At 38.4% G+C, this 25,618-nt stretch overlaps 1 protein-coding gene across 2 annotated transcripts in view; it reads right to left on the reverse strand.

The window, feature by feature from the left end:
* Nucleotides 1-5,071: 5,071 nt before the first annotated feature.
* Nucleotides 5,072-25,618, reverse strand: part of LOC127369156 (palmdelphin-like) — a 31,941-nt gene continuing 11,394 nt past the window's right edge. For both annotated transcript variants that reach the window (XM_051410239.1, XM_051410238.1), the window contains 6 exons: nt 20,954-21,034; nt 19,080-19,210; nt 14,220-14,334; nt 12,186-12,210; nt 10,945-11,055; nt 5,072-8,668 (listed from right to left, as the gene is read on the reverse strand). In XM_051410239.1, the coding sequence (XP_051266199.1) occupies nt 7,410-8,668; nt 10,945-11,055; nt 12,186-12,210; nt 14,220-14,334; nt 19,080-19,210; nt 20,954-21,034 (1,722 nt within the window). In that variant the 3' untranslated portion in view covers nt 5,072-7,409. The remainder of the gene's footprint in view (nt 8,669-10,944; nt 11,056-12,185; nt 12,211-14,219; nt 14,335-19,079; nt 19,211-20,953; nt 21,035-25,618) is intronic.

Here is a 25,618-nt window from a genome sequence, read left to right on the forward strand (position 1 = left end):
AATCAACTCATCAGGACTAACTTCTCTCGTTGTTTTTCAAATAGACACCTTGGGTACATATACCCAGCACTGTCACACACACACACACACACACACACACACATAAATGCTGCTCTTCAGGAATACCTTTGTATCTGGCAACCTCACTTGCTGAAGACTGGTAAACTTGGATAACATACTTGTTGGAGTTTGCATAATACGGTACACATATGAAAGAAAAATGTAACCTTACAGGCTTCTTTCCCAATTTACAAAAAAAGTTATCTGCCTCTGGAGGCAAAAATTTCAGAGACGGACATCTACAGACCTGGAAAAATACAACCGTAGCTATCTGTATGGCTAGATACTACTAGTCCACCAGTCAACCCATTAATGGTATTTAATCAATCAGATAATACCAGCATCTCAAGTCAGAATCGTAATATAATCTCATCAAAAATATGGCGTTTATCCACTCCATACAAGGACAGTTTAACCTCACCGCTTATTCACACCCTCTAAGCCCACACACAGACGATCACAGACTACTGCAGCTAGTCGATACACAGCATATTATCAACCCAATAACTGCTCTGCTGAGAGGCATGCAGCATCACTCCGTCCACATCAATACCAAACACATGACGTGATTTCCATTTTAGCAACAGCAGTGGATAATGCAGTGTGGATCTATACTCACAAAGCAAGATATTTGCAAACTTTTGGATGCGTGTGTATGTGTGTGTGTGTTAATGGACCTACCTGAGACAGTGTGGCGGGCTAATGCAGAGGGCTCTGCTCTGTTTCTGAGTGCAGCCTCACACTGGCAGCTCTGCCGGCTGCTGCTGCCTCTGATTGGACGGCTGGTGGAAGGGGGGGTGTACTGGAGACAGCCAATGCTTGAGCTTTCTCTGATGAAGATACACTCAGACAGAGAGGAGCTCATCATTCGCTCATACAGGCATTCAATATGCCACAGCGGGATGGATTTGAACCACCTGTTTATTAAATTGTACTTTTTTTTAGTAAGTTACACCTACATTTACACATTTAAGTGAAGAGTTTGGTTTATTGTTGATGAAATCATACCAAATCAAATCCAAATATGCAAATAAAAACAAATAAAATAAATACAGATATTGTGACTTTCACGTATAAGACAGCTGAATAGTGTAACTATAGAAAACAAAATAGGGAAACCAAGATATTAAGCATAAAAAATGTATCCTCTGCTGAGTTTATTTCAATAAATTCAATACTTTTTAGGGGTTATATAAGACTTAACATGTGTAACATTTAGGAGGATCTAAGCTTTGATGACCTTTAATACCTCTGGTACTGTTGGGTCTCTGTAAATAATGTTATAAGGAGTTCGGTCTAGACCTGCTCTATTTGAAAAGTGTCCCGAGATAACTTCTGTTATGAATTGGCGCAATACAAATAAACCGAATTGAATTGAATTAATAGGAGTCCCAACCCCCTGGTTGGAAACCACTTGTGTATATTCACTGTCTTACCTTAAAGAACCAGCCATTTTTAGAAGCAGTGGGTTGCCTTCAATGGAGTCCGCCATGTTAAACCTACAGTAGCTCAGAAGGGACAGACCAAACACTGTCTGTAGATAGGGGAGTTTTTTGTGTGTTTCACAGTGACCATAGTTTCTCCTTGCAACCTGTATCTACACCACTAGATGCCAGTAAATCCTACACACTTGACCTTTAAATGTATTTTAAAATTGTAATCCTGGTAATAATTATTACTAAATGTAATTGTAATGTGATTACATATTTAAGGAGTTACAGTTATGTTTTTTTGTATCCTGAATACAGGGTTTGTTTGTTTGTTTGTTTATTAGGATCCCCATTAGCACCAGCAATAGCCTTGGCTATTCTGTTGCATGCAATCTATCTGGCCTGCTGCTTAAAACTGAAAACATTCACATGTAGTTTTTGTTTCATTAAAGAACCTGTATGTGTACACCTGTTAGTGTTAATGATTTGATGTTCTGGTCGTGTTTAGAATTTTGGTGGTAGCCATGCTTCAGTTTGGATCACAGGTTATCACTTAGTGTAGGATTCAGTGGTATCTATAGCGTGAAGTTGTAGATTGCAATCAATCACTGACTCAACCAAGTGTGAAGGAGAAACTACTATGGCTGCGAAAAACGTGAAACTCCTTATCTAGAGCCAGTGTTTGGTTTGTCCTTCTGGGCTACTGTAGAAACACGGTGGTTCAACATGACAGAATCAATAGAAGAGGACCTGATCCCTCAGCAGATAAACAGAGCCTATTATAGGGTAAAGAAACTTTCTAATTGTTCCCACTCAGTTTTAGCAATAAAAAAAAAGATGAGAGTCCTCAGTCTCTAGTGAGCGAAGCATTAACAGACTGACTTGTGAGTCAGTAAATGGTAAATAGACTGCACTTATATAGTGCCTTTTTAGTCTTCCAACCATTCAAAGTGCCTTACTTTACATGCCACACTACCCGTTCAGTTAGACACACCGGGAATCAAACCACAAACCTTCTGATTAGTGAATGACCCACTCTACCTCATGAGCCACAGCTGCCCCCACATGGTCATGGTAAACGGATGGGTCCACAAAGTGTATAACTTGGAGTCCAGTCCTTACAACAGTCAACACTGCTTTCTTTTAAATATGACCATGATCTTTCCCTGACCCTAACCAAGTAGTTTTGTACCTAACTAAACTGTAACCATAGATGTTCAGATCAAATGAAAAAGAAAAAGTCAGAGATTTTTAATAATCGTTTGAACTAGTAATATGCATTTTTAAAGGAAATGACAAATTATTATGTTTTCATTTAGTCTCCCAATACAATGGAGATGAAATCAGTTGCTTTTGCTGCTCACAGCGTTTACATTTCCAGAAATGTTCTTATTACTATAGATAATCCAAATCATCCAAATGTGTGAGCAGTTGTCTTTCAAAACTAGGTTAGAGGTTGAGGTTACACTTTCTTTTCTCCTTTAAAGGCTGTTCAGGAACAATGGGCTAACTACATCCCCATTGTGTTTTCTGACTCCAATCAATCTATTATGAGTGGAATATGAGTCATGTTATTGATAAAAAAAGTAATATCCTTCCACAAGGAATATGTGTTCCTGTTAGAGGATGACCGTGGAATATATTCACACAGTGATTAAGTACACTCTTCCAGCAAATAGAAAGACACACACAGAGAATATTGTATTTCAGTGACAGTAATAACAATGGATTGCCCTGGGTTTCTCACTTTTCAGCTTTTTTGTCTTACATAAGAAATTGCTGTTATATAACCGTATCCTTTAAGCATGATGTCTAAGGTGCCACCTCATTTTTTTTCCCACCCTCCTCCATGTTTTTCATAATGCCACAGAGAGACACAGGGAGGAAGAGAAAGCGACCAAGGACGAGTGTTTTACTTGCGGAACAGAACAGCAACATACAGTTCACTCAGCAGTCTGTCCTTGTGTCCATGCAGACGGGATTAAGAACAAACCTGCTGTCCTGATTTATACAGAAGAACTTCGACATTGTGCATGCACACCATAAGCATTTTCATGTGTCCTAAAGGGTTACTAAATATCATTCATTAACAGGGGCAAACTCGACTCACAAATTTGAATACTTTAGACTCAACTTGACAAAATTAAAAAAGACTTGCAATAGTGTAGCTCTTTCGGCTCCCAAACTGCTTTTATAATTCAGCCAAATTTAGTACTGTTTTGACTTATGATTTGTATGTGTCTACATATATCACTTCAATTATTTAATACATTCTTTGTACTGAAGTATTCAAAAGTAAAAAAGGCATTTTCTAATATAAATAAATTGCTGTAGCGAATTGTTTTCATTCCATTTACAGACCCTTGTAACTCTCTGAAACCACCCAATGAATGCAACAACTTGCTCGTAGAACCACTCTGCTACACAGAGAAACTTAAGCATAGTAATAAAAAAAAGGAACAGCTATTGACATTTTAATTTTTTATTTAAACAAAAAAAATGTATTAAATACAGGACTCAAGTAGATTTGCTTTGTTAATGCCCACCAATGACATCTGGACAAATAAAACCAACTGCATGCATAGAGCACCTGTAGCGATGCTGATCATCACATCATTCTGCCTTGTATTACTTTACAACAAAAAAAAACATTGCTCGCGGTTGGGAGCCGGCTCCCAGCATTCACTTAAAAGAGCCGGCTCTTTGAACCGGCTCGTTCGCGACCGGCACATCACTAACTTGCGACTTGGACCAATGACTCGTAACTTCACTTGGACTTGAGCTTTTTGTCTTGAAAATACCTGACATCTTCCCCCAAGACCAAAGATTAAAAACTATGTTATTTAAAAAGTGTGCAATAAAACAGTTTAACCTGTACTGACATATGTGGATATGACTACCAATCGATCATTTTCACTGTCCTTTTGCTCTGAGACGTGTGTCTCACATGGGCAGTGTGACCACTGTTAACATGGGCTAACTAAAAATCAAGACGTTCCGCCACACACACACACGGGTGTTAAGCTAGCTGTGTTTACACAGAAACACAGTTACACAGGTGCTTAGGAGTTAGGAGCCACACTCAACAGACAGTACTCAATAAGAAGTAAGGTTACCTTTAGACAAAAATCAGAAGTGCAAGTACTCAGAACTGAGGCGTACTAGCCCATTTAAAACACTTGTTTGAACCAATCTGATGGCAAAGATAAATGGCATTACTTTTGGTGAAAAGCGCTTTAGGACTTTAAACTCAAAGTTCAGGACTTGATACTTGACTTGAGCTTGTCAGTTTTGACTTGGATATGATTCAGAACTTGCTAGTCTTGACTTGGGTCTTGACTTGAGACTTGAGTGCAAAGATTTACTTGTGACTTGCAAAACAATGACCTGGTTCCACCCCTGTTAGTTAATTTAACATAATTAACACTTATTTGTCATTTCTCATTCTTGTATTTGAACCAGCTTTTGTAGTGATACAGGTGATTAATATCCAATAGAATAGTTGTTTTAGATTTAGTTAGTTTTTTGTATCACCATCAGCAAAGTCTTTTGACGTACAAAAACAACACTGTCACCATTAGTTGATGGGGAAATCTTTTAATCACCAAGGAAGTAACAGCACACAGGTCAGTTAGTTACAGTAGAAATTCAAGCAAAACCATGATTTACATTTACATTTTAAAGGGGAATTTGGCAACTATTTCAACTTAATAAACCTGTTTAGAAATCATTTGGATGGTTAAATGGCCTGTTCTGGTGTTAATGGTGACTTTCCCTGCTCCCCCTAGCATCCCCAGGTGGAAAACCAAGCTTGCAACTTTGGGACTACCGTCCCGTTAAGTTGGAAATAGGAAGTATCGTGAGAAGCAAGAACGAGTGAGAAACACGAACTTCTTTGCGGCAATTCCACATAAACGCACACGCCCCCCTCAATACCGTTTAGCCACGCCGGCTATAAGAACAAGCGACGATGAATGTATTACCCATCTCGGTAGACATTGCTCCACACAAAAAAGTTGCCCGGCAACAAATGCACATCAGCAGCGGTAGAAAGGGGGAGGAGGGTGCCGCAAGTGAGTTTTTTTTACGACAGTGTTTTGAAATATACGTCCCAGAGCTGTAGGGGGAGCTCGTTGAGAAAACATGCGACGACAAAAGCGAAAACCAGCAAAGAAATGGCTAGAGTTGCCAAGTTCCCCTTTAACATTTAAAAAAAAAGGAACCACTTTAAAAAGTCCATAACTGATAAATGTTTCTAAGTTGTATTAAATGTTTTTATTAATGGTAAATTAATTATTCATTAATTAATTTTGCACTGTATAACAAGTATGTGGACACCTTATACATTTCCTAGACTTATACCTGTTTATCTACCTGCCTACTTGTACCTGCACCTGCTTGTAAGTTCAATATACATTGAATCACTGAAGTCATCCTGCTCCTGTCTTGCATTTGAGGCCACTCCTGAGTTTCCTGACTTATGACATAAAGGGCCTAAACCTGCAAAAAACAGACCTTGACCAAAATTTTAAAAAAGTTTGTCCACATACTTTTGGCCATATTGTGTAGCTCAGCAACAAAGCATTAAAGGCATACTATGCAGTTTTCCAGTTTTGTCAAACAGCTACCCCTAGATTCTCTGCGGAGTACTTGTATTTAACGTTAACTGTAGTAAATTCCACTAACCAGAGCTGTCTCTATATACGGCTCTGTGTCTCTGCACTCACAGCCTGATCCCCTCCCCCCTGTATACCGGTACATGTTCAGTAGGATGGAAGCTCGGACATCGAACAGGCAAAGATAGACTCCGAAGATGTCTACTGACCAGGTAACGTCTGAGTGAATGTCTGCTAGCGTCTTCCATTGAGGCTGCTTCTTATGTCGCTGATGTATGTGACGTTGCGCCGTCAAGCAATTTTTGATTCTCGCGAGATTTGGCAGGATGCCACCTTCAGAATTGCATTGCTGGTTCTGCCAGCGGCGTCCCTCTCCTGTTTCGCTATCGGGATGATTCGCTATACTACGAGTTCGTTTACCATCGAAATGACTTTGAAGCTTGCATAGTGTGCCTTTAATGAAAATCCCATGGGCTGCTTTATATCATGGTGAAGCGTAACAAATCTCTGTCAAAGTGTTGCAGTCGCACCAAAATCAACTTACCAACATTTACTATTTCAGACTTGGTGACTGGTTAGAAAGTGATTTAGTTAAAAGGTCATGTGTTACTCACTTTATAATAAGCCATCAGGTCTACCATTTTGTACGATAATAAGGCATTAATAAAGGTTTCCTCAACCACAATTATCCATTAATGTAGGTGGTATAGCGTCCTTTTCAAAGGGTCTACCTGGTGAATTAAAGAGACAAAGACATTTATACTGAAGGAGGTTATCTGAAGGTTTCTACAAAGCATTAACAGAGACTATATTTACCAGTAATACAGCAATTTTGTACAAACATTTATAAAGTATTTCATTTTACACAGATAACATTAAAACTGCACTGGTAAGGCTTTGACAATGTCATTGTCCATGTTAATGTGACTGTGTAATGGAACTATTTTGTCAGGAGGTGGCAGTAAAGCTTTCAGAATCACCTAGGTGCAGGGACTGATTGTCTGTGGCTCAGCTGTGTCCCTCAATCCGGACAAAACACAGACACGGCAAGCTAAGGGTTTCTGCAATAAATGTCACTATGAGAAAAGTTATTGCCTTCCTAAAATGCATCTGGAGTAAGGCTGAGAAGCACTGTAGATTGGATTGGCAGCAGGTTAAGCATTTACACACAAGATATGTTCAAACCTATAAACCATGGACATACATGGTGAAGGACTAGTAAGAAATTTCACAGAACAAATCACCAAAATCCTATTCGTACATTACTTCTACCCAGTTTCAGGTGATCAGGTGAAGTTCTGTCTCATCTCCCTGTTGAACAGAGCTTCATCTTCTCCATATTAATGCTGCCGGTGTTTGCAGACTCATCCGCCCCCTGTCCATGCAGGTAGGGACTGTGCTTTCCTGGCTTGTGGATGAACGTTGGCGTGTGGAGCCCTAAATCATCCCAGTTTGTGTGGGAATCTTTAATAATGTCTCTGCAGCCTGTAACCTTGGCTACACCCACTTTGGGTTGGAAGACTTGGCTCTTGTATCCCTCAGGGTGGAATGAGAGACACTCCTGCTCGTCGTTTTCATTTTTATCATACTGGGCCTCATCATCATCACTGTTGCTTATGATCACCAGCTCAGCCTGGATGTCTTCTTCCTCCGCATCCTCAGCATTCTCAAAGCCCATGAAGATCATGGTGATGGGTTCTGATTCCAGCTCCTGTGGGAGGGTGTTGACCAGGTTCAGAGACGCGATACTCTCTGTGCAGAAAGGCGAGTGTCTGTTAAAATCACTGGAGCTCTCTATCAAGCCATATTGATCAACTTCGGACTTGTGGCTGGCCAGTGAAGGACTATCCACATCCCTGTAGACCGGCTGCATGGGTGCTGGCATTCCTTCGGACCTGGCTTTGACTGAGACAAGTGCTGCTGAGTTTGGACTGCTTGCTTCCCACTTGCTGCTGGTAAGTCCTCGTGGAGTTTTAGCACCAAAGTGAGGCTGTGGAATTTGATGTCTGTCACTGTTGGGTTGTCCTGGAATGTGGAAGAAGGGCTGCTTGATTTCTTCATGTCTTTGGACTTTTGTCATGGAGTCCTGTTGGATGTGGCTAGGGCTGGGTGTTTTTTGTCCCTCCAGGTCTTGGCTTCTTTGGTTTTCCTCTCTGTGGATTTGAGCTCCATTTCTTGATGAAATTGCACTCTGGAAGGGGCTGGGGCTGCGTGTTGGGGTTAGCCTCTGTGTTTTATTTGGTGCCCTGGGTGTTGAAGGCCTGCTGCTCCCTGTGTAGGGTACAGAGTAGACTGGCTGATGGTACTGCACCCCTGTGGGCACGTTCTTCTCTGTGGCCTGATGCAGCAGCTCTTCTACCTCTGTGGGCGTCATCTCTCCAACTGCCCCACTGAGCATTTTGCATCCATCTGGATGCAGCGCATATACAGACTTGCGCCCATCATCGTACACCTTCAACCCTCTGTCCTGGATGGTTTCTGGGGTGATGGTTGCTATAGAGACTACCTGACTTTTGCCTGTTCTCTTATCCAGTTCAACACTAATCTCCATTGCAAACGTAGCTGGAATGAAGAAAAGACTTAAATGAAGGTCTTAGGACAAATAGGAAATACAAATATTCAAATACGTTTCTTGTCATTGAACATTTTTTGATGTTAGATTTTCATTCTTAAAAAGATAAAAAGCTTAGGAAACTGCCATAATGCTGTATTACTTAATACTTTGCTTATAACACTCTGTAAATAACATAATAAGTTATACATTACATAATATCCTGCATCAAATTACAGCTGAGGCAATTGATCAATTAATCGTCCTCTCTATCTACCCATCCTCCACCAAGGGTCTGTGCAATGCTCCTTCAAGGACTGCTTTTATTGGTACTTTTTATTGCCACTGGTTTTGTTGGCACATTTATTCATCATCTTATTTATTTTATCTTATTAATAATTGTCTCTTTTTAACCCATTAGTATTCTTTTTGTCTTTTAAGCCATATTTGTATATGAACAGTCCGAGCTACTGGATACCGGAATTTCTCCAAGGTAAAGTATTTATCTATCTATCTAAGCTTCAAACTGGCAAACAAAAAAATATTTTGAAGATGATTAAGATTTAGGAAACTGGGACACCTATTTGAACTATTTTCTGACATTTTATAAACAGGAAGATCAACAGATTAGCCAAATAATCGTAAATATAAAATTGTTAGTTGCAGCCCTGTGTCAAATAAGCATATGTGTTTTGACCAACATGAAAACAAGTAAAAAGGGGTGAGACGGATAATCTGTGAAAAAAATCTGGTTCCTCTGGCTCCTCCTAGTGCTCCTAATGGCATTTACAAGATTCACCGTGTTTGAACAACAACAACTAATCAAAGTTGAGAAAGATGATCCCAGGACGTCAAATACAGATGCTTTGGGAATGAAACTTAACAATCAACTATCTTCAAGCCCTCAACCCAAAAAGTCAGTATTTGACGACCTGGGAATGCGACTAAACTATCTTTCTTGGCTGTAGTGAAAGTTTCAGCAAAAATGACAAAAAGTTACAACTACAGTTTTAAGGACATGAACCTCAGGGAAGAAAGAACTGGTGCACATCAATTGATTTGTAAAGTTTAATAGTGCAAGCACTTCATCAGAGTCAACCCTTGAATAGGTATATTTGTTTTTGGATAGAATTTCCAATCTATACTGTTGAAAAATATATTATCTATCTGAAACAAAGATTTGTACATCTGAGAACAAAACAAGCAATATACACACAAAAAAGGTTTATTCTTAAGATGCACTTTTTATAGACCTTTTGTGCACCATGGTTTTATTATTTTATCTCTCATCTTATCTTAACCATGGGTGGGAGCTATGTGGCTGCAAAGTTAAGAAGGTGTTTCAAAATTTTCTGTGATCTTGCATTTTCAAAATCAATATAGCCATTAATAATCAATCGCTCAATCTCTTTGGAGTTCCCATGTTCCCCCCATATTATGCAAATTGTTTTTATCAGTTAATTTATTAATATTCTTTTTTTATCCCTATTATTAATTTATCTTGTCTTCATCTATTTTATTGAGTTTCTAGTATAGTTTTCATTAAAGACTATTTATTGTTAAACTTGTCAAATCTAGTTTATTGTATCTTTGTCATCTTTATATTTGTTTTGTGTTTTAAAATTTGTTTAATGTAGTATTTTTTATTTTACTCGGTTCACACACATTCTGTCTTATCAGCTTGTCATGTGTGAAGCACTTTGAGCTGTTGTTTATAAAAGGTACTATATGAATAAAGTTTGACTGATTGATATTCTGTCTCGTATTAAGTTATTCCAAAAATAATATTGGCTCCTACATGGGCTCATGGAGGCGATTAGTTTGCAAACAATGCATACTACTTAAGACAAATGTACACCTATTATAGGTTGTGTATATTGTTGTGTCTGTTGAAGGCTGAACATCACTCAGTGCTCTTTCATCAGCCTATTTTCCCTCTGATGAAAACTTTGCTTTCTCCCGATGTATGACTTCAACAAAGTTCCAAAATGGCAGGCATGTTATGTTCTCCTCATCTAATTGCTTCATAATTTCCATCCTGGTGAAATGTAAAATAACATCTTTTAAAATAGCATAATGGAAGCAGGAGGCATTTCAGTCAGAGCAGCTAGTCTGCATAACCCTGGAGCTAAAAGATTGAGCTGAGAAACTGCATGGCGAGCATCTGAACCTTTTCTATCCCACTGTGTACCACTTCTCACTACCGTCTCCTATCATATTTCAACAGATTGCCCTGACAGCTGTATGATCTATTTCAGCATATGCACTACCTCTATAATGTCTTTACCTTTCTTTGGTTTTTCACCACCAGGCTCATGTATAGGAGGGGTTTTCGCTGCTATCAGTGGGATGAATGATGGGATATCTGGGAGGGGCGAGTTGACATGATGTGTCAAATCTAAGGAGAAAATACACCAATTAAGGCTCTTGTTATACAGAGGTGTCAAACCATCACTATGGTATAGATTAGTTTTATCACAAGATAACAAGTTATGCTATTTTTTTAATTATTCCAAGGTAATATACTTTAAAGGGATAATTCAAGAGGAAATATGGTTGCTCGCATTCCTTAGCTGGAATCAGGATTAGCCTAGCTTAGCATAAAGACTGGAAGTGGAGGGAAACAGCTAACCTGGCTCTGTCTGAAGTTCAAACTTATACCCACCAACATCCTCTAAAGCACACTAAGTTACACAGTGTATCTTGTACGTGAACAGACCTTTATTTAATTGCTCTGGGCAGATGGACAAACTGCAGTATGGTCTGTCAAGAAATAGTTCCAACTCTACAACTTGGTTTGTATATGAATTAAACAAATGCCGTGTTATACAATGTGTTAGTTAATTAACTTTAGAGGTGTTGGTTAGTGTATTTTCTAACTTTGGACTGAGACAGGCTAGTTGTTTCCAGGGATACGGAACGCATTTTGTGATCATTAGGACTTGATCATTTATCTCAAAACATGTTCTATATGGTCTGTCCAAGTCAGCCATTTGTGTCAATCTTGATAAAGAATGGAGGGCATATTCCCATTATAGCACAATTTGTTACCTCCATATTACTAGGGTTAGGTAGCTAAATACTTACACAGCCAAATACTTCAGTCATTAGCTTGGTATAACAATTTGAAGAAAACACAATTTATAACACCAGACATATCATAATTTGTTATCATTTCAAGAAAATATAATGTCAGTTGGGGTAATGGCTGGCAGAAAATACATTGTTAACATACATTTTGTTAATGATATAAAAATAACGGGCCTAAAAAATTAGCAACCAATCATTGCTGTTTGTGTCTGAATGATAACCACTAAAGGTTAAAAGGGTTAGTGTATCAACAGTATTGTTTACTGTCACTAATATATGTTAAGTAATGTCCGATCTTTTAATATGTTAGTACAGCCTCGTCTTACATTTTAGTTATCACAAAGAAAAGCTGATACAGAAAATGACATACATGTAGAAGTATTAGTCTAATTAAACTAATAAACCAATCACAAAACAAAATGCTACAGAAATGTTTACCTGCGTGGAACTCTGCGTTTAGCTCCTACATGTGAAGACAGAGTAGTCGAGGGTCAAAGTGGTGAGAGAGGCAGGAAGTCAACATCACAGCAGTGCTACAGATTAATGGTGTTTAGCATCAGCAGTCCACGACTTTGCCACATTCAAGTCACAGTTATTTCACTGTGCCTTTGAGTCTAAATACAGACAGCAACCAGAAAGCAAATCATGCATATTAGTTCTTGTACGCCGCACGCCCACTGTGTTAGCAATCCATTTACCTGCCACCTTATTCACTCAAAGCAGCCTCTTGTGAACCAAAGCACACCCACACAGTCCTCAGTGGGTGCATCTTGTTAGAAACAAGCAGAGATTAGAGGAAGAGGCACAGGCAGCATGGGGTGAGTAGAAAACAATGACATTTGAATTCAATATAGTATATTCATAGAATATTCGACCTCTTATAACCCACACATCTGACCGAGCCAGACCTTTCTAAATATGTAGTAAGCTGAGCTATACATAAGGTTGGTTATGGCTTGAGGTTATACACATGTTGCTCAAGTGGCATTATACTGGGGTCAATATCCAGATTTCATCATTCATCATTTCGAGAGTTATTTATCTGAGATGAATATATTTTTACATTGTGTTATTTACATTAAACTTAATTGTTTAAAAGAACAAATGCACATTTTGTATATATATGTATATATGTGAGAGTTTAAACATGAATGTAGCAGCAAACAGCTATTATGTATGTAAAGATACAGTGGAGTCCTGGTGTCACACTCCCTCTGCCTATGTTGCTATTGCAGCCTCTCTATGGTTTGTTTGCTTGTGCTCTATTACGACATCCAGTGTTAAGTGAATTTTGTATAACCTTTAAATTAAAGTTTCTTGTTTAACAGAACAAATGTACATTTGGAAACAAGGGGTAATTTAAACCAAGACCTGGCTATATTTTAAATGTTGCTGTGTCACAAATCTACACACAAAATAGCACTGACAAATGTAGAATCACATTTTATTTTATTAACTTTAATCTGAAGCTTGGGTGTGCTGATGATGCAGCATTAGACTGCATTGGCCAATCAAAAGTATTTTGTAATGTAACACCATAACTCTGGTGATCATGGAGACAGAGGATAAAATGTTTGACTGTTTTAGTGTTTTGGCGTCTGTTAAACCTTCATATTCAAACTGGCAATCCTAGATCGTATTTCATCATCTTACATCAACCTGAAGTAACAACGGCCCCACCTACACAGCCAGTATTCTTTAGTTGCAGTGCTGCTTTCAGTCTGATTGCCTTCAGTAACACCTACAGAAAGTCAACCATTCACTCTCACATTCACACCTACAAGCCATTTACAATATGAAAACTATTTAGTAATATACAAATGTAAATTTTAGGAGACAGGGTTGTAACCTTACCTGGAAGTTTTAAGACTATTAATGATTAAAGAAGTACTTCTGCATCACCGCAAGGTGAAACATTACACCACTGCAGGAAAAACAAGATTTCCAGGAGGTGTTGAGTTACTGTTTGATGTTGTGAGTCAGCTTTTACAGAGAAATGTTCACTACAGAGCTGAACATTTCTATTCACCAGTGAAGCTGCACATTGAACTTACAAATCAGTAAAACTTTCAAACTTACATCAAGAATTGGTTAATTATAAGCTGTTTATTCATTGTGACAAAACGACAAATGTTGTTGCTGAATGTAACTTTTATCACAAATTTAACAACAGAGAAGCACAAATTAAGCAGCCTGTGTGTGTTAAGGTGTACTGCTTCATCAACACATCTGCAAGGAGCAATGTTTCAAATGTAGCCTACACAGCCATGTCTTGACCTCATTTTGTTCTCACATCAGGAAGCAGCAACTTATGTTTTGTAAAAAGCTAAATGATTATTAGAACTCATCATGTTTCATTGCCTCCAGGTGAAAAGTTGCATATTGCAGCAGAATTAATCAGTAAGCACACACAGGGTAAGAGCCGATAAAGCAAGCAGGGTATTAAAAGGCAGCCAGTTTATTAGAGCCTACCTTAATAATGTCTTCAGCTGTCCTCTCAACCTCTTTTAATCGCTTCAGAACGACTTCTTCGTTGGCAGAGATGTTGAGCTCCTGTGTTTCCAAGGCCTCAATCTCCTTCTCTATTCTGTACAAGAAAGGAATGAACTGTGTTATTACTGGAGTGCTTAACTGAACAGCATTTTCAGCAGGTTTTAACTAACAGCAGCAGCTAAGGAGTACTTGAATGGATTTTCAAGCAAGCACAACACATTTGCTTCAGTGCTGTTTTTTGGTATTTTGGGTAGACTACCCAATATAATATATATAGTTGTTTTTCTTTTTTTGTGTTTTTTTTGCTTCTTACTTTAAGCAGCTCCAAGGAACTTTCATTTTGTGTTATTTATGTAGGTCATATATAGGCATCAGTATTAAATTAAGAACAACACCTTGTAGTTTGTTTAAGTTAAATATCTTTACTACTCTATCATCAGCAGATATTAGGAGTCCATTTGCTCTCCCTCAGAGGGCAGGTTCACCTAGACTGGGGGGTCAGGTTATATCAGATAACCTTAAATATTTATTTGGTATACCTGCTCCACATGAGCCAATAAGATGTTGCAGTGTGTGTATTGGTGGCTGTTTATACAAGCTTTAAAAACTCAAATATCAAGAGTCTGACAAAACAAGAAAAAAATGTTAATTCAGTGTCAACAAAATGTTTCCAAAGTTTGTTCATCAGTAAACTTAGTTAACTTAACTTAGTTATCATTGTCTTTTAAAGTATGGGACTGTAATAGGATGACAGGTGGTCATTAATGGGTTATAAACAATATATTGGCATAGTGAAAGTTCTACACATAGGTAATATGATGACAAATGAAAGGTCACCATCTGCTGAGGAAGACTGCAAGATGTAATTGAAAGATCAGGACAAAGCTAACTGGACCTTTAGTTAATATTTTCTTTTCTTTTTTCTGGTTCCTGTTGCCATATTATGTGAAATGTAGATGCATCGCACCTGATTTCTAAAAACATCATGAAGTTCATTAAGAAAGTTAAAACTAAGCATGACATCTTCAATTCATAAAGGCCTATATATATATTATATTATTTTTGGGGGGCAAGCATGTTTTTGCCAAGCGGCAACTTCCATGGTTTGTGAATAAAGCCAAACAGAAGTGCAGTTCTTGTAACAGCCACTTGAGGCTGGCCCCACGGGCTCAATCTTCATATGTTCAACATTATTATTTCTAAACATGTTTACAGCCTGGTAGAAAAAAACAGTTTATGTCTCTGTAGCTAATTTCTCCGTTCATGACAACAGGGTTGTTGTTTTTTATATAACTCACCCCTTTAAATTATAATAAGGCTTTAAGTTATGCATAATTAGGGCTTTTAGTGACAGATGGGCCAGAGGCTTCATTCATTGTGCCTCAACTCAACAACCCACGCTCCACCTATTTTCCCATTTTTAGATTAGCTAGGATTCGGTGGAGTCAGGACTGCCAAGATTGTGACGGACCAGAGCTATCACACTGAGCTTCACAACAGCTCTTCAGAAACCTATGGGTGATGTCATGAGACTATGGGTTTTGCCTTTAATGGAATGTAACAGGTGAAGAGGAAGACAGGAAACGGGGAGAGAGGGGTAAGACATGCAACAACAGCTGGAAGTAAACTGGTGACAGCGAGGACCATGCGGCCAGGCACTCCCTCTATTGATATCTTAATGTATCTTTTATGTCTTTTCATCATGTCACTCTAGCAAAAACTAAATTTCCCAACAGGGAGCTTTTTAATTTTGTTTTAGCGTAACACTCTTGGAGAAGCAGAAGATATTGTGTTATTTTGCTGCTATATTCTCACCGAAAACTCATGGTGTTACAAAGAGTGTGTTTCCACATATTTATCTCAAATCTACAGGTGTTTAGTGTTGGGAAAGGTTGACAGCAACAACCACTGTTTTTCTAAATGAACTGGTCAGTACTACTGGTTTTATGTGTTCAGGTTATGAGATTTTGAACTACATTCTGCTAAAGAAATGCTCCTTATATGAAAACTGAAAACATGATTATAGGAGATATTGTTAATAGAGGCCTTCACAGGTCCTAAATCTTTGACCCAATCCATCATGGACCAGTGGAAAACCTACCCGAACCCTGTGCGCATAACTTAATTTTCAAAAAGATCCCAAACTGACCTGAGTACAGTCAGACCTGAACAGACCCAAAAGGAGAGAGAGCACAAACACATAGCAGCAACACAATGCTCAAAAAGCACATCAGTACATTTCATTTTTTTTTTGCATTTCACAGTTAATACTCCATCTGCCTCAAAAGACACATTTCTCCTGAGATGATGCACAATGTGATCAGAGGTGACAGAGAGTCTCATATCGGCCCAGGTACTACACATAGTGACACACATTACAGCAACAGAGCGGAACCCTACAAGATCTGATTAGACTGAATATAATTTGAATTTAACTGGCCTGGCAGGCTTTTAGTTCAGTCCTAATGATGCATGGCTACAAGTGTGAAGTAAAATCGAGATTCACCGCAACCATAAGAGGTCTTCGAGCATGCAGTCATAAATGTGCACAAAAAGTAAATATGAGGCTGACTGGTCCAGTAGTATGTGAGAGCAGCTGTGGACAGATAAACACACACATACACACAACCAAACGGATGAAAATGTAAGGATATAAAAGGAGACAAAAAGACTAAACGTGAAAATAATTACTCAGCATTAATGGTTTGGCAATGCTTCTCATATTCATACATGAATTCTTATCCCACATTGAAGCAGCATTAAAGATATGCTGCCACCACAACATCTGTGTCCAATGCACACTTTATGAAAAGATGTGACCACTTGGAGTCTTTGGCAAGGAGTGGTGTCAAAGGGATGACAGTTATGGTTTGTGAAGATGTTTAAACTTTCTAAGAGAACCATATGGACACATGCAGAGGCGGAGTCAGAGAGTGTAAAAATGTATGGCTTAGCCCAAACCTAAGGGGGTATACTACCCCCAGTTAGGTGCACTTTTCCAAGCTAGATGAGATAATAGAAAGCGTAAAAAACTCTGTACATCACTTAGAAAAAGCATGATAGTTGCTGTCATCATCATTCTGAAACCAGAATACAACAAATGTTGAGGATGACTCATTTTCACCCATACCACCTAAAAAGAGGCAAAAATTGTCTGACGTTATTATTTTTAAGTTACATAACATAGGTAGTCATAAACAGAATGACTAATCTTGAAACCTATTTTTGTTCAACTATGCTGGAGTAGAGTTCACATAATGAATATTAAACTGATCTGCTACAATGCATCCCATAATACAGTAAAAATTGCGATATTTCTCTACTAATATAACTTTTGATACATTGATTTTCCAATCCAGTCAGAGAGACTGAGTGGAAATGACACAAAGTTTGATTTCTAAGTAAAATCCAAAAAGATTCAGGGCTTTTGAGAAAACATTCAGGACTGGAGCTCCAGTAACCCCTTCCTGGCTCTGCCGCTCAACACATGTAGAGGATGCTAGTGTAATAATGCTTTCTTTTCCATGATCCCGCAATATATTCATTCAAAATAATCAATATTATTAAAAATCATTTATCTTAAACTTATGACCTCCCCAGCTTCCCATATAAAGACATGCAGTGGTTTGAATGTGGAGGGTGTGAAGCTTGCTTGTGTTCTTACTGTCTGCATACACTAAGCTATGGCTAAGTAGTTGTGTTATGTAATGAGGAGAAGGTTAACAGTCTGTGCTTGACTGACACACATGCTGCTGACAGGGAGTTCATGTGAAACAGTCTGGTCTTAATCCCGCACTGCTTCCCACTGTGGAACACATGGTAAATGGTAAATGGACCTGTACTTGTATAGCACCTTTCTAGTCTTCCGACCACTCAAAGCGCTTTTACACTACATGGCACATTCACCCTTTCACACACGTGATGGCAAAGTCCATCAAACAGAAACTAACTCATTCATACACATTCACACGCTGATGCACTGCACTGAATTTGGGGCTCAGTATCTTGCTCAAGGATACTTCGACATGTGGCGGTAGGAGCCGGGGAACGAACCAACAACCTTCCAATTTGGGGAACGACCCGCTCTGCCTCTGCACCACAGCCGCCCACATGCACAGTGCCTCGAGGCTGTAGCCTATCAATGAGTGGGTGATGATTCAAAAGACGCTAGATTTCTTCAGCCCCAGAGGTTTTAATCTAGAAGTAAAATTTAACATATACACAATCAATGTGTAATAATCTAAATAGTTTTAATAGTGTTTCCCCTTAACTTTTATAATTTACAATGACCTCAAAGCTGCAGTAGGTAACTTTTATGAAAAATAATATTTGTCATATTTGCTGAAACTTTCACCATATCGTAAGCTAGTTGATTGTTCTAATCATCGGACTTTGTCACAACCCCCCTATTTCTAAACCAAACCTACACCCACATAAATACAGCTTGTATAAAGCCTTCTATTTTCTATTAGTTAATTTTTACTTTTGTCGATTTCTATGTAGGAATTTCAGGAAACAGAAAGAGTGTCCTAGGGCAACGAAACTCCTGGAACAACTAAAAGAGATAATAATAATCCAGTTTGTGGCAGATGAACATATAGTTCATTTTGCATTTTAGAGTTTAACCTGAGTGACTTCAAAGTCTGTTCCTGTTTGTCTCTGTAGCAACCCGCCTTCTCCACTGGGATCACTAACTAAGTTTCAGTCAGACTTTGCATTTTTCAGTGACCTGAACCAAATATAAACGCCTTCACCCACATGATTTGTTAGTTCTGCCCGCTCTGTCTGCCCATTGTGTCCAGTGTGGGATGTACTGTGTGTGATTTCCAGGTGCCTTACCTGAAGATGTTGCTCTGGAGCTGATCGCTCTGCTGCTGTTCATCCTGAGCCTGAAGCCTCATGGCCTCCTGTTCCTCCTCCGACTGCTGACTCAGACCATCCATCAGCCACTGCTCCCTCAGGGCTTTCTTCTGTCAATCAAACACACCAACACACAGGAACCTCAGTTTTAGCTGGCGACGGTATTTAGAGTTCTATTCATATTTTGACAACAAAAACGTCTTTTTGTCTGTTCCCTTATACAGCAGTTTCTGTGAGGGGTAAACAAGACCTCTTGGTGGTTCGAGGTATAAATGATTGTGAGGTCTCTATCAATGAAAACTACATTTAAATTTTGACATTAGAATGTTCAGAAATGTGCATTGCATGTTAATTCATTAATTTGGAAAGCTTGATAACCTATTATGTAATAATGTATTACTTGCTAGAGTGATATAATATATACATGCAACACATCTTTTCTACTGTTCTACTTTTTTTCTTCTGTTGAACAACCTTTGACTATGTGATATGTGTATATGTGATATAGCTGGGACCAGGTAATTGTTTTGAAAGTCACAATTAAGTCTCAAGTCAACTTTGTGTTTTGAGTCCTAAAGAAGTCATTATGCACTCTTCACCAAATGACATGCCAAAAAATATTTTACACAAAAATGTTAATACATTTACATAAATCAGGAATGCATTGCATTGTTCAGTGTATTAACATTCAACATCATTTCCTCTTCTGTGGTCCCCACTATGAATTTGTTTTGCCTCCTCCCCTCTCCCTTTTTGTAGAACTCCCCTGTGGGAGAAGTGGGTGTCATTTCTTCTGACCCATTCATTATCCTTATCCATCCATTATTTATTGTATTTTCTTGTTGGTATTTTGGTAACTTCTGACTGGTATATTTATTTTATTTGTGTAGGAGCTGGAGCGGGCAGTAGAACTCACATGGAGGGTCTGTTTCTCTATTTGTTTACCAGAAGGTCAGCCATAAAAAGACCCCAGTGTCACAGCGCCTTCTCTGTCAACAGTGGAGTTTATTGATCTTGTTAAGTCGATTTTAACATCATCAAATCTGTGACTCCAGCTGACTCTGGTCCAAGTCATGTGACTAGAATCCACACATCTGCCACCAATTGTGAAAATGGGGATGACAACAGTATATTAAAAACCTTTCAATGTAATGGACCCCAATACACACCACAGTAACTGCTGTGTCAGAAGTAAGCAAAGAGTTGGATCTGCACCTCCTGGCTGTGAGATTGTTTTGGAGTTTTCCTGCCCCATGGTGGTCTTTTAATTGTTTAAAGCTGCAGTAGGTGACTTTTCTTAAAAATAATTTGTTCGCTGAATCTTTCACTATATCCTGACAGTTGTACATGAGACAGATAATGTGTGAAAAATCAGATTCCTTCTAGTGCTCCTAATGGCATTTGCAAGAATCTGAGCCAAGAAAGATACTGCAGCTTTAAGAACAGGGAGGTTAACTCTGACAGTAATGCAGGTATGTGTTGCAGTGAAAAATAGCTGTAGGTAGAAGAACAATATTACAAGCTATATAATGCTACTGCTGAGAGACTCCAGTTAATATTTGTGAAATTAAGGCCTGACCTTGTTTTATAGACTGAGTTTGTAGATAAATAAACAGGGATTGTTGCAGTGTTATTAGCTTTGAGATAATAAAAGAAATCACAATACACTCAACCCAGAGCTCCTCCAGGAGTCTTTCCAGTCTCTGTTCAGTGTTCAGTGTGTGCTGCAGACACATTCATACTCTGTAATGTTCTTTATTAGATGGAATAAGATGTTAGAAGCACATTTTGACATATCTGGTTTATTGTCTCCTGGATGTTAGTTTTGTTGCTACTCTAACTGTAAAATCTACCTTTATGTACTGGAGTTTTAATTTCTCCTCTTCGATCTGTCTCCTCTTCATGGCGATGCTCTCCTGGATTCTTCGTTTGTCCTGGGGGGGGAATCAAACACACAGTTACATCATGTGTACATTTTACAGCATGGAAACTATTCCACCTGTTGTCTTCACCCACTGACACTTCAACCTTGAGCTGACAGCTGGACGCCAGTGGCCATAAATAGCTGAAATGCAACTCAGCCTTCCTGACCTGACCTAACCTGTTGTTTGTCTGTGTATGTGTTTGTTTGTGTGTGTGTGTGTGTGTGTGTGTGTGTGTGTGTGTGTGTGTGTGTGTGTGTGTGTGTGTGTGTGTGTGTCCACCTGTTCACTACAACTTTCCCTGCTAATAAGCACCTGTAGCTGGATAATTAATCTTAAATCAAGTTAGATTGTCATTTAATAATGGACAGATATTTGTCCTGCCTGGATAATCACAGACAAACACACTGCTTAATGGCTTTGACAATTAACAAAACACAAGCCTTGTATTCCTTTGGAGGGGGAGTCACTGCAAGTTAACATTAGCTCCTGGATCTTGGATCAGTGTGGCACTAAGTCCCAAGGAAAGGGGATCTCCCTGGTGACGTCTGCCGGTATTTATAGTCCCGTCTCTGTCTGCGTCTGACTGTCAAACTCGGTGATGTCAGTTTGCTAAAATGTGTGGACCATGAAAATCATTTCACAGAGACAACTGGCACCACAACAATTAGAGGCTTACCAATCAAATGACCCTTGTTATTCATCATGTTTTGTTTTGCACCCACAGATATCAGATATGTGTGAAATGTCGACAGAGGGTCCTAACCAACCCACTTAGATTTAGATACCATCAAACACCAGAGGCAGATTCAAATCTTTTCAACTGAAGTTCAGTGTGATGTGTTAGCAAACCTCCCCAAATGTATAGCAACCAGTTTTCTCTTAAAAAAATAGATTTTTTCAACTCATTGCTTTTTACAGAAAGAATTATGTCAAAGTGAGTTTTCTAATTAGAGTCAGAGCAACAAAGCCTGTTGAATGCCCTTCTGAAACCCTAACTAATTTTATTCCCCAGTGAATCACATTTTTTGCAGCTACAACATGCTTCTAAACTCATGAAACGTGCCACAGAATTTGGCAGTGGCAAAACATTATGTATTATATGGGTCTTGCATATGTTGCAAAATGGCTTGACCATGCCCCCTGAATGAAGCTCCCAAGGCATGTTTCACCAATATGTATAAAAATCTGTACGCGTATGTATCATTATGAGACAAACTTAATAGCTACTTGGTCCCATACCCTAAACCCAACAGGAAGTTGGCCATATATAATTTAGTTGGTGATTTGCATGTGTTGTATTTTAACAAACTCCTCCTTTGAGGAGGAATTGATTGAATAGACGTTACATTTGGTCAGTCTTCAGACCATCACAATTCTTTTGTCGAATGTCCATGGCATTGCACCAAGTTTTGATATTTCGCCATGAAATAGGAAGTTGTCATAACTTCAGTGTACTTTGTCCTATCTCAACCAAACTTCAAATGTCAAATAAGAGTCCCACTCCAGCACTATAGTCATAGTGCCACCTACTGGAAACAGGAAGTAAGCCTTGTATGGGGATCGTGATCTGATTTATGTGACATTTTCACAACAAGTCTACACATGATATGTTGGAGCATGACGCCCCAAAGCACTGTAGCTTTAATTGGTTACTAACATTTTATTGTTTTCTGTATGGTAGACACATTTTCAAACCTCTGGTTGGAGGGACAGTAAAAATAAACTTGCACTGCTGTTTCTTACAAGCAAAGAGCAGACAGCATTTTGTTAACAATGCTGTTTAAAATAAGGACCATGTCTTTTGTATAGTTTTTAAGATCACACATAACAAAATTGGTCTGGCCCAGTGATGGCCCACACAGCCCACTTTCACTCGGACCAGATACAGCAGTGAATTATGGTGCACATGTGGGCCAGATCTGGTAGCCACCCATCTGGTAGCCATCTCAGCCAAATGTATGATTTTTGACATCACAAATAGTTTGGAAGTCAGTGGCTTATAAGACAAGAATCACACAATATACTTCATACATATATTCTGTTTCGATTATTTCCAACACTGAATTAAAGCAACAAAGATGCTTAAACTTTTTTGGCTGCATCATTTCAACAAACAAAAATGGCTGTATTGTGGATCATTGGATACAGGCAAAACATACAAACATTTTGTACATATGGAAACTAAGACATCTCCTCATGGTTTTGGGTATCTTAGTTTCATTTATTCTGGCTTGTCATTTATTCATTCAGCTTCTATCTCTGTTGTCATTTCAGACCCTGCACAAATTACTAAAGCTATTTGATCAAGAAAGATGTAAATGTAATAACATTTACAACAACATTTTTGTTAAATTAACTTATCTGGTTTGAGGTTCTGTTTGAGTTGTTTGCATGCCTGGATTTTTGTATGTTTGTATTATTTCCAAGTAAAGACTTTACCTTTGTCTCCTGGAGTCATGCATTTAGGCTCTATTGTATTTTTTGAGCTTTGACATTTTTTAAGACGGGTGAGTTTAAAGGTGATAGGATTTTGGCTTCCCCTCAAATTTAATGTATTTTGTCTCTATTATAGTTAAAAATGCCCCCTGTGTTAAGCTTTATAACTTAGCACAGTTCACAGTTGAAGAGGCAGTGCTGTGGAGTGCTGTAACAAAATCAGGCAGTGTATCTTTAAGTAAATAGGTCCTTCCTAGTGAATACACTCCAACGTTTCATCAAAACCCGATTAGTGCACACACACCCCAGAGAGTACACGTTAACGTCTTTTCTAGCACGGATAAAAGTCGTGCCTTCTCTCTACACTCTCGGGGGAACTGACCTGCACATCTACTGCCAGAACTTTGAAGGTTTTCCCTGTACAGCTCTGTCGTCCGCAACTACACACCCACACTTGTTATTTTCAGACTCTGCTAGGAAATGGCTCCTGATTCAGTACTGCAACTTGGCATCCTGCTCAGACTTAATGTCACAGCACTGAATCACTAGGATGCAGTTAGTTATATTGCTGGAAACATACACACATTACATATAGGAGATTATTTGCAGGCGTTTCAATAACGGCAGTATAGAGGAACATTGTCCAAGTCTGTTGAATCATTACATGCTGTGCTGAGTTTTGACTTAATTCTGCATAGGAGCCACATTTGAGTTGGCTCTGTAGAGTGAGTGCACTCTGTTGTTTAAAAGAGGAGCAGATGTATAGAAAATATTAATGGCATGTCCAAAACTGAAAAACATGACATTATTGTGGCAAATTAGTAAAGCAATAAACAGAAATATCTAAAGGTGGCATTAAAAAACAATACATCCAAACTTTTCAGACATTTTTCCAATCATCTTTTTTCATTGAACTTAAGCATATCACTGAGTCTTAAATGTGGCTATAACAGATAATTTAATTCATTTAATATTTTTAACAAGTTATTTTTAAAATTAATCTAAATGAATGAGTTAAATTTGACAGCATTTGACACCAACCCAAGGTGGAAGCTGGGGTGGCCAGGCACCTCTATATCTGTGCCTGGTTTAAAGGCTTTCATAATGGCTCATCAGTACAGGTTTTTTTCATAACTGTTAACTCACATTTCTCTATGAAAAGTTAATTCTTTCAAAACTCTTCAGACAGTTCTCTTTTCCAACATGAAGCCAACAGTTTATCTCCAAAATGCACTAATGCGACCAAAACACTTCCCAGAATCAACCCTTGTATCAGGACATTGACAAAATTTGTCCCCTAAGAGTAACACTTTGTGACTCATTATTTAATTACCATAAATAGTAAGTAGTAGTAGTAGTAGTAGTAGCAAGACAATTATGATGATGATGGTACTTTATTGTCAGATCAAGTCTGACATTTTTCTTGCATCACATGTCTATTTGCAACAATACAGAAAATACATTAATCCAAAGAAGAAACAAATATACATACATTTAACATAACATAACTAACACACAAGACAATATTCAAGGCCCTTCAGCATGCATTTGAGCTTGGTGTCTAAAGGAGTACTTCAGTATAACCCTGTTAAATTGTGGAACCCTGTATCTCTAGTTTGATGGTAACAGTTTGTATTCTCTGTTCAGGGCATGAGTGGGGTCAGAGACAATGTTATTAGCCAGCCTTAAAATATTTTTATAGTAGGCTGATTCATAGAGTTAGTCAAGGGATTGACAATATTTGAGCAGATTTTCATTTGGTGGAACATTTTTGACTTTTTAGTAGTGAATAAACATTTGTATCAAGTCGTATTACAATACTGCAGAAAACTTATAATCACAGAGATAAAAAACAGAATTAGAATTTGTCTATTTACACATAAAGACCTGAAGCGGTCTTTTTGCATGCAAGTTAATTGTGGTCTTTCCAGTATCACAGTTCAGTCTATCATTAAACCAAAGTATTTGTATAAAAATGCCTGTTTGATTTTTTAAATTAGGGATAAAAATAAGAACTTCATGTGAGCCAAATGTTGAACCAAACACAAGTTCTTCCATTTCTTTGTGTTAATCTCAAGAGCATTGGTATCACTCCAATCGACCCCTTTGTTCGCACCATGCTGGTGCAGCCGAGGATTGTGTGAGTTACTAAACAGG

This window comes from Dicentrarchus labrax, unplaced genomic scaffold, assembly GCF_905237075.1.
Source record: "Dicentrarchus labrax unplaced genomic scaffold, dlabrax2021, whole genome shotgun sequence".
Taxonomy (NCBI): domain Eukaryota; kingdom Metazoa; phylum Chordata; class Actinopteri; family Moronidae; genus Dicentrarchus; species Dicentrarchus labrax.